Below are 10,049 nucleotides of genomic sequence, written 5' to 3' on the forward strand. Positions count from 1 at the left end.
GTCTGAGGTCGAATTTGAACTCAGGTACTCCTGACTCCAGGGCCGGTGCTCTATCCACTGCACCATCTAGCTGCCCCCAATCCTCACTACTTCTAGATCTCATCCATGTAAATGATGCAGAGATGGCAGCTTTATGTTTGCCCATCTCCTGAGCTCTTCTCCCTGTCCTCTCCAGTCCCTTCACTTCTTGATGACTCAGTTTCCTCATCTGTAAAGGACAGAGGAAATGCAAACACTCCAGTATCTTTGCCAAGAAAACCCCAAATGGGGTTGGATATGACTGAACAGCAACAAAATTCTATTTGATCCTATTAAAATGAAGCAGAGGGGCAGCTAGGTGGCGCAGTAGATTAAGCACCGGCCCTGGATTCAGGAGGACCTGAGTTCAAATTCGGTCTCAGACACTTGACACTTACTAGCTGTGTGACCCTGGGCAATTCACTTAACCCCCATTGCCCCACAAAAAAACAAACAAAAAAATGAAGCAGAGGTAGCTCCCCTACCTCCCTTTCAATTTCGGTTGATGAAAACATCTATATAGCACTTTATTTATTTATTTTTGTTTGCTTGTTTTTGTTTTGCAGGGCAATGAGGATTAAGTGACTTGCCCAGGGTCACACAGCTAGGAAGTGTTAAGTGTCTGATGCTGGATTTGAACTCAGGTCCTCCTGACTCCAGGGCCAGTGCTCTATCCACTGCACCTAGCTGCCCTCCACTTTATTTTTATTTTTATTTTTTTGGTGAGGCAATGGGGTTAAATGACTTGCCCAGGGTCACACAGCTATTAAGTGTCAAGTACCTGAGGCTGGATTTGAACTCAGGTCCTGACTCCAGAGTCAGTACTCTATCCACTGGGCCACCTAGCTGTCCCTATATAGCACTTTAAACACATTATCTCAATTCTGGGAGGTAGGTATCACTACTATTATCCCCATTTTACAGATGGGGAAACTGGAGCTGAGGAAAATTTGTACAGAGATTTGTCTAGGGTCACACAGCTAGTCAGAGGCTAGATTCAAATTCCTGTCTCAGTCTGATAATAGACTGAGAGATTGAGATGTGACTCAGCCACAGACATACAGATGGATCAGAAGCAGGATTTGAACACAGGTCTTCCTGACCCCCGGCCCCTTTGCTCAGTACACTATGGCCATGATGCTGAGAATGGAAGGCTGGGGATAGACTGATTATAAGGAAGAATGTAGTCTTCCCTCCACTCTCTACCAAGGGATACAACAAGTATGCAGTTACTCAGAACAATAAAAATGTGAAAGGGAGAGAATGCTAATGACTAGGGGCTGGGCCAAGGGTAGCAAAGGCCTCTAGAAGCAGTCAAGCCCCTGAACTGAACCTAAGATACCTGGGACAATGGGAGAGGGGTGGAGGAGGGATGTAGGAGGAAGGTCTCAAGAGCTTCTAGGGTCCCTGGGGCAATAGGGGAGGATAATAGCTGTGGTTCAGAGATGATGGAAAGTGTATGTGTTTCAGGGGTGAGGGAGTTAATAACAGGTTGAGGGTTGAAACTCCTCTTTGGTAATCCCAGGGAAAGAAGGGTCGCTGGGGAGATAATGGGGGCAGCTAGGAGTAGAGGAAGACAGGAATTCATTTGTTTTGGGGAGTTTTTTTGGTTGTGTTTTGTTTTGTTGTTTGTTTTTTGCAGGGCAATGAGGGTTAAGTGACTTGCCAAGGGTCACACAGCTAGGAAGTGTCTGAGGTCAGATTTGAACTCAGATCTTCCTGACTCCAGGCCTGACACTTTATTGACTGCATTAACTAGCTTCCCTCACTTTTGATTAGAGAAATGAAAATTAAAACAACTTGGAGGTACCACCTTATACCTATCAGAAATGACAAATACTGGAGGGGATGAGGGAAAATAGATACACTAATAAAATTTTTGGTGGAGTTGTAAACTGGTCCAAACATTCTGTAGAACAATTTGGAACTAACTCCAAAGGGCTGACTGCATACGTTTGACCCAACAATACTTCTACTAGGTCTGTATCCTAAGAGCTCAAAGAAAAAAGAAAAGAACCCTTATGCACAAAAAAAAAAAAAATAGCAGCTCTTTTTGTGGTAGCAAAGAATTGGAAATTTAGGGTATCCTCAATTGGGGAATGGCTGAATTAATGAGGAATTAAGTTGTGCTATATGATTATGCTTTGAGAAATGATGGGGGGAAGGTATTTTTAGAGAAACCTAGAAAGACTTATATGAACTGATGCAAAGTGAAGTGAGAAGAAACAGGAGAGCACAATAATGTTGTAGATGATCAACCGCGAAAGCCTTGGCTACTTTGACCAATATAATGATCCAAGACAATTACAAGAGACTTGCTATGAAGAAATGCTATCCAAATCCAGAGAGAGATCTGATGAGCTCTGAGTGCAAATAGAAGTATAATTTTCTGGATTCCTTCCATCCTTCCTTCCTTTCTTTCTTCCTTTCTCTCTTTTTTCTATACAGCTAATTTAGAAACATATTTTGTATGATTTCACATGTATAATTGATATCATTTGTTTGCCTTCTCAGTGGGTAGAGAGGGGTGGTAAAGAGGGAGAGAATTTGGAACTCAAAATTTAAAAAGGAAAGAATGTTAAAAGTAAATAATAATTGTATTTGAAAATAAATGCCTTGGAGGGGGCAGCTAGGTGGCACAGTGGATAAAGCATCCACCCTGGATTCAGGAGGACCTGAGTTCAAATCCAGCCTCAGATACTTGAAACTTACTAGCTGTGACCCTGGGCAAGGCTCTTAACCTTCATTGCCCCGCAAAAAAAAAAAATAGCTTGGCCATTCAAAAAAATGTTATATAGACCCTTGCTACTATTATTTTTATTATTAAAATAATGTGATTTTTTTTTTCTGGACAAGTGGCCTTTAGGTCAAATTCAGAAGGAGGCTTCAGACCTCACCTAAGCCCAACGGGAGTCAAGAAATCGAATATGCTTTAAGGAAATAGAGACAGCCAAGAGTCGGGCTACCCTGCTGGGTCACCACCACCACCACCACCCCTTTTTTAGGAAGGGCAAGGAAATGAATGCCTATCCCCATTGGCCCTGGCTCTTCACAAGCCCATCTGCTGCACTCCCCAAAATGACCAGGCGGTGGCACTGCTGCGCTTCTTTCTGGGGCCCTCGGGCTGTGGGCAGCCGCTGGCCCAGGGCCCAGACCACAGCAGGAGGCCCAGAACACTTCCAGCTGCTCCCAGGAAACTCCCCAGAAAGGGGAGAAACTTCAGCCTGAAGGAGTCCTTGGCGGGGGCCTGAGGCGCCTTTCAAACACCGCCCCCCTCCATCAAGTTGGCACTGGTGTCTCCATGTGTGGGAGCATACTGTTCCCATGCCTCACCCCGTCCCCAGCCCCAAGGGACAAGCCCCTCCTCCTTCCCGGACCTCAGTTTCCTTCTCTATAAAAATGAAGGGGGTTGAACAGGATGCTCTGCGAGGGCCTTTCTGGCTGAGCTCTAAGAACGAAATTCTGGGATGGGAGGGGCTGTCACCCAGTCAAAAGGGGGCTGCGGGGAAGCTGGGACTCTCCAGGCAGGGGGTGCGTCCTACTCCCCTTATGCAGGGTTCTCGGGATAATGTCAAGGGATCCATCCCCTCCGATGAGGGCTCCCCCTCCAAGGCATATGTTTGGTCTCTTCCCGGAATAGAGAGAGGCTCCCCCAGCAGAGACTGTACAGGGGCCAGAGCTCCCTCCTCTGATCTAGGGACTCTCTAAGGGCAAGCCAAGTGTCTACACTTTAGATGGGGTCTCCCCAAGTCAGGGGACGGGTGGTAATACCCCTTAGATCAGGGGGCTCTCCGAGGTAGTAGGAGCACCTTTAGGTGAGTTCTCCCTAGGGCAGGAGCCAGGCAGTTTTCCCCATGGGGAAATAGGTTTTCCAGGGTAACCGGGGCCACTTTTAGATGGGGGTCTCTCCCGGGCAGGCCTGGCGCCAAGCACTAGAACGTGTGGGAGTCCCGCACCCCCACCCCCGTGAGTCGGCTACTGGGGTGATGAGCAAGGGCGAGGGGCACAGAGGAGCCGTGACCCTGGGCATGGGGTGATTGCCCCCCCCCCACACACACACACGGCAATCTCCGGAGGCGGCGGCTGCGGCAGCTGCCCCGGCCCGGGCTCCCCTCACTCGGGACCTCGCAGTTCGGGCCAGCTTCCCGGGCAGGGGCGGAGGCGGGGAGCGGGGGGCCGCGGGAGGCCTGGAGGGGGGCGGAGTTTTCCCAGGCTCAGCTCGCTGGCCTCTCTCCCCGAGGCCGGACCCGGGCGGGGCGGGCTGGGGCGGGACGCGCGGCTGCTCTGCGGCGCGCGGGGCCCGGGGCGCCTTGGCACGTGCTCCCGGGGACAGGGAGCCGGGCGGGGGCGGGGGCCGAGCGCGCGTCGCGCCCGCCCCCGCGCTCCTCAGCCCGACCTCAAACCCGCCCGCTGATTGACAGCTCAAGCCCCAGCTAGCCAATCAGAGTGGGCCCGCCCAGTCCCGCGCGCGCCCATTGGGTTACCCGCGTGGGCTAGGCGCAGCCGCTTCGCGTGCCTGAGCTGCTGTGACCACAGCTGGAGGAACCTTGGGCCGCGGCCGAGCTCCTGGGGACCTAGGGGTTACCTTGGTCAGGCCCACGCTCTCAGCTGCCTCTCAAGGCTAGTCCTGCATTCCAGGCCTTGAGGATATGCAGTTGGAATTGACCATAAGGTCACATCAATGTCGATAATCACACCACAAGAACAATTTATATTTCTATAGCATTTCAGACTACATTTAGGCATTCCCATCTGAAACTTACCACAAGGCTGGAAAACAGGTGCTCAGGTACTCTGATATTACCCCCATTTTATAGATAAGAAGACGCAAGCTCAGAAAGGTTCATGACTTGACCAAGGTCCTAAATGTCAGAGACAGCTCAGATGCAGGTTCCATGCCCAGCTTTAGCGATCAGAAAACCTAGCACCTTTTTTTTTTAGTGAGGCAATTGGGTTAAGTGAGTTGCCCAGGGTCACACAGCTAGTAAGTGTTAAGTGTCTTAGGCCAGATTTGGACTCAGGTACTCCTGACTCCAGGGCGGGTGCTCTATCCACTGTGCCACCTAGCTGCCCCCCCCTTTTTTCTTTCTTTTTTTTTTTTAGTGAGGCAATTGGGGTTAAGTGACTTGCCCAGGGTCACACAGCTAGTAAGTGTTAAGTGTCTGAGGCCGGATTTGAACTCAGGTACCACTGACTCCAGGGCCAGTGCTCTATCCACTTCACCATCTAGCTGCCCCTGCCCCCCCCTTTTTAAAGAAGACCCGAAAGGAGCCAGGCAAAAGGATGGGGTTCCCTGCCCACAAGGGACTTATTCTCTAGTTGGGAAGACAAGAGCAAGTCAAACAATGTTTTTTCCTTTCATGAGGGTACTTGACCCCAATCCAAGAATGCCTCCAAGATAAGGAATCTTGGGCTTGGCTTTGAATGACAGGCAGAAGAAGTAAATTGGACAGGCAAAGACAGGAGAAAAATTAGACAACCCCTCCTAATTAAGTACTTATTCCATGCCAGGCTAGGAGATTCCAATACAAAATCAAGACAGGACCTGCCCTCAAGGAGCATACTTTCTATAGGAATGAGAAAAGAAAAAGGCCTGAGTCAGGATAGGAGAAACACTCCCTCCCCCAAGTGCTTTTTTACCCATCTGATCCTGGGAGGTAGGTATTGTTAAGATGGGGGGATACAGAGAAGTTAATCGACTCATCCAGGTTCACCAAAGCTATTTAGCATCTGAGGTAGAGAAGGTGAACTCAGGCCTTCTTGATTGCAGGTCTAACCCTCTATGCCCCATGCTACCTAGTCTGGGAGAATTCGATGCAGTCATTATTCAATGTTTATTAGGCAACTGCTGTGTGCAAGGCCCCCTATGGAGTAATAATAGTGTAGTCTAACGCCTTACATCCCTCTACCACCTTCATCCTCACAACCCTACAATTATTCTTCACATTTTTTACATGTGGGGAAACGGAGGCCCAGAGAGGCGGACCCATCTGCTAATGAATAACTGGTGAGGCCAGGACGAGAAATTGTCTTAACTCCTAAATCAAAGGCTCCTACTATTACTGTGTTGAATCTACTGAGCTTCCAGAATACTGGGACTTATCTTCCCACTGTGCTCAGCAAATAGTTTAAATATGTGCTGAATGAATGAATGAATGAATGATTCTCCAGGCTGTGGTGATCTCTCTGTCCTCTCCCCTTCCTAAAGCATGTGGATGCTTTCTGCCTACCTGCTGTAGCCTTCTCATGCTTTCCCTCATCAGACTGTAAGATTTGCAGAGCAGGGACAGTCATTTTCTGTCTTCCCTTGGGCTTTTCCCAGTCTGGGGCCTGCCACCACCTCGGCCCAGCTTAATAAATGAATGAGCTGAAAAGCAGGTTGAGGAGTTGGGATTTAAGTGATAATTAAAGGACTAGGAGAGCCGGGTAGAGTCTTGAGCAAGGAGTGACAGATTGTCTAAGGATCATGAGACCCGAGGCCTGTGGTCGGCAGAGGGGAATGGACAGTAAGCAAAGAACACCTGAAGACTGTCGCAATAGTCCTGGGGCTGGAGGTGATGAGGCCTGTACTAGACTAGGGTGGGGTGGTGGAGACCTAGACAACGCAGAAGTCAGTCTGAGTCCTTGCTTGGCAGAGGACTTCAGATTCAGAAGGTGGAGACCTGGGGGTTTATTGTCAAAGACTGTTCCCAGGTTACAGGCCTGAAGCTGGGAACAGCAGGCCATTTCCCCTCCCCAGTCAATCAATCAATAAGCGTTTATCCTGTGCCTACTGGGTGCCTGCCGGCCTTATGCTAGGAATTGAAGAAAGAAAGCTGGGATGGGTCCTGTAGCAGGAGAAGGTTAGCACAGAGTGAGAGGACTAAGTGGCCCCTTTGGGGAAACCTTGGCGTGCCCACCAAGAACATGCCCTTCACAGCCTTTCCAGGGCCTCTGCCGGTGCCAGGCGCCGAAGGCGAGCTGGGCTGGCCAGATCTAGGAGCCCTGCCCGCCCAGGCCTCTCGGGACAAGAAAACAGAGTCAGCCAAGCAGCTCTCTCTCCCTGGCTCCGCGCCCAGCCCTCGGGCGGTGGGTCCAGCAGGCGCACCCGCCGGGCGAGCCGCACGCAGGCAGGCAGGCCGGCTGGGTGGGTGGGTAGTAGGTGGGAATGGGAAGGAGAGAGAGGGAGGGAGCGGCGCGTCGGGGAACCGCTCCCCCTCCCTCTCTTCCTCCCTCCCCCGTGCACCAGCCCGGGGAGGCTGCCGCCTGCCTCCAGCGCCCCGGGCCCTTCCTTTTGTCCGCTGTCCCCGACCTCCGGCTGCACGGGGGGAGGGGGGGGAGGCCAGCGCGTGACTGACAGCTCGCGGGGGCGGCGGCCAATCGCGGGCCAGCCTGGGGCTCCCGGGAGGCGAGGCGGGCCGCCCATTGGCTGGCGCGAGTGTGGGAAAGAATGCAGAGCGGGTTTCACACGAATGGGTGGCGGCGGGAGCGGCGCGGGCATAAATAGAAGCGGCGGCGGCGGGAGCTGGCGCAGCGCAACAGAGCGCGGCAGGCAGGGGACGGTTCCTCGGCTCACTGCTCTGGCCAGAGGGTTAGGAGGGAGGCGACCGGGAGGACACACGCCAGCCAGGCAGGGAGAGCGCGCGGACTTTGGCACGCACGCAGCCCAGTCTGCCCAGAGGCGAGGATAGGGAGCTGGCACCCGAGTCTCCCCTGACTCCCCTCAAGTCAAGTCAGCCTCCAGCTGGGTCTGCCCTCCTTCCTCTCTTGCACTGCTGCAAGTTTCAAGCAGCCTTTGCTGGCGATCGGGACCCGGGGCGTCCTCACCCCCCCACCCACAAGGCACTAGGTGTGTTCGGAGCCCTTGGACAGAACCCGACCGAAATCTTTCCTTGCTTATTACGATGCCGGCGGACACCCTGGAGAAGCCGAGGGCCTCTCCCCTGGCCGGAGCGCCCGCCAGCGCCAGCCAGACTCCAGACAAGCCTAAGAGCGCGAGCGAACACCGCAAGGTAAGGGCCTGTGGTTGTAGACAGGAGGGCGAGCCAGAACCTGGGACTGTCCGCCCCCCCCCCGGGGGGTGGTGGAGGTCATCGGGGCCGGGGTGCAAAGAGATACCCAGCCCCGAAACCCGCAGTGGACTGATACCATCCTTCCCTCTTTGCTCTGCAGTCGTCCAAGCCTATCATGGAGAAGCGGCGGCGAGCGCGGATCAATGAGAGTTTGGGCCAGCTCAAGACCCTCATCCTGGACGCGCTAAAGAAAGATGTAAGTGCGAAGGCGCGAGCCGGGCTTGGGGGAAGGGGGGCCGAGGGGGAGGGGAAAGGGAGAAGACTTGGGAAGGCTGAGTGATCTCCGGGCGCTGGCTGGAGCTCGGACTCATCTGCATATCCCTCCTCTGTTCCCCAGAGCTCCCGCCACTCGAAGCTGGAGAAGGCAGACATCCTAGAAATGACTGTCAAGCATCTGAGGAGCCTGCAGAGGGTCCAAGTGACAGGTGAGCCTTTCCCCTGTGGATGTGGGGGAGTGAGGTTGGAGAGTGGGAAGTCGGGGTGACTGTCAGCCCCGGCGCCCGCCATGAGCTGCCCCCCCCAACCTTCTCTATCTATCTCTTATCTTATCTATGCTATCTCTTCGCAGCCGCCCTCAGCGGTGACCCGAGCGTCCTGGGCAAATACCGCGCCGGCTTCAATGAATGCATGAACGAGGTGACCCGCTTCTTGTCCTCTTGCGACGGGGTTACTTCGGACGTGCGCTCCCGCCTCCTGAGCCACCTCGCCGCCTGTCTCAACCAGCTCGGACCCGTGCGATACACGCCGCCTGGAGTGGTCCAGCCCCCGCATCTGTCTCAACCGCTGCACGTCCAGCTGCCCGGGGCCGCGGCTACCGCTTCTGCCCAGTGCAAAATGAGCCCAGCCGGAGCCTTGTCGCCCAAAGTGTACAGCGGCTTCCACCTGGTGCCCGCCCACGACGGCCAGGCGGTAGCTTTCCTCATCCCCAACCCCGCCTTCGGGCCTGCCCCGGGCTCGCTGCTCCCGACCTACGCCGGTGCCGCGGCGGCTGGGGGAGGTCCCACGTCCGGAGGGGCGCCCCCCGCAGCCGGAGGCGCCACCAGCTCCCCGGTGCACGGCCTCACCTCCCTAGGAGGCAGCGGGCCGCGGGCGAGCAGCCCGGCGGAGGACAGATGCGACCCTGTCTGGAGGCCGTGGTGAGCCCCGGCAGCCGCTGTCAAACCTCTTGCTCAGACTTGTCCGGAAGGAGGAGCCGCCGCCCCCCACCCCCACCCCAGGCCCGCCCTTTCCCGAGGGAAGCCTCCCTTGTTCATTAGTTCCGTTTTATGGGACGCTCGAATGTGTCAAGCAGAACAGACTTTATTTATTTCCACAGGCTGGAATTCCCGCGTCGTTGAGTCGTGACTTGATCTTAGTGTCAATGTTGTTTTTTTATATAAATGCCTTCTTGGAAACTTTTCAAAGTCCCTCATCTTTGTAGCTGCCGCCGCCGCCCTCAGACTCCCAGCTAGCAACCTGTAGCAGGCTGGTGTGGGTCTGGTTTGTCCCGTCTGCCTCCGGGCTCCCGTTTGAATAAACTCGAGTTCCGGTGGACGAAACAGCCCCCGGTTGGGGGGAAGGAGGGGAGGACGCTGACAAAGGGAGAAGAGAGGCGACTTCCTGGGATCGCCTGGCTAACTTCTTCCCGCCACCTTTTCCTTGCCCCGCCCTTTGCCCGCCTCCAGAAAGAGTGGGATTGGTGTAGAGAAGGCCCCCTTGCTGCCTCACCCCCTTCCCTAGGGGGATCCCGGGGAGGGCCCTCTGAATGATTGAAGCTGTGGTGTAGATGTGAAGGCTGCATTTTTGCATCCCTTTGAAAAATAAAAGAGACGGGAGTGTGTATCTTTATTCCCAAAGTAGCTTCCTGCTTTGATAATCAATGATCCTAACTGGGGAGCTGGGTTTGTCTTGGCACCACTGATCCGCTGCCTCGGCTTAATTGCTGACCTGGATGGTCCCAAGTCCGCTGGGCTGGAGTGGGAGGGGCATTTGGCTTGCCTT

The 10,049-nt window shown here is 54.1% G+C and overlaps 1 protein-coding gene across 1 annotated transcript; it reads left to right on the top strand.

Annotated features, from left to right (window-relative positions):
• The first annotated feature begins 7,481 nt into the window (after positions 1–7,481).
• Positions 7,482–9,463, top strand: HES4 (hes family bHLH transcription factor 4). The gene is made up of 4 exons (XM_043995222.1): positions 7,482–8,009; positions 8,170–8,265; positions 8,407–8,494; positions 8,638–9,463. Exons 1-4 carry the CDS (start codon positions 7,902–7,904, stop codon positions 9,207–9,209), a joined length of 864 nt encoding a protein of 287 aa, XP_043851157.1. The 5' UTR covers positions 7,482–7,901; the 3' UTR covers positions 9,210–9,463.
• The last annotated feature ends 586 nt before the right edge of the window (positions 9,464–10,049 follow it).

Source organism: Dromiciops gliroides, chromosome 3 (genome assembly GCF_019393635.1).
Source record: "Dromiciops gliroides isolate mDroGli1 chromosome 3, mDroGli1.pri, whole genome shotgun sequence".
NCBI classification, from domain to species: domain Eukaryota; kingdom Metazoa; phylum Chordata; class Mammalia; order Microbiotheria; family Microbiotheriidae; genus Dromiciops; species Dromiciops gliroides.

Excerpts from the sequence above, each read along its gene's own strand:
- HES4 (XM_043995222.1), top strand. The coding sequence starts at position 7,902 with ATGCCGGCGGACACCCTGGAGAAGCCGAGGGCCTCTCCCCTGGCCGGA. Across the intron at positions 8,010-8,169 it reads GCGCGAGCGAACACCGCAAG|TCGTCCAAGCCTATCATGGA; the intron begins GTAAGGGCCTGT and ends TTTGCTCTGCAG. Across the intron at positions 8,495-8,637 it reads GCAGAGGGTCCAAGTGACAG|CCGCCCTCAGCGGTGACCCG; the intron begins GTGAGCCTTTCC and ends ATCTCTTCGCAG.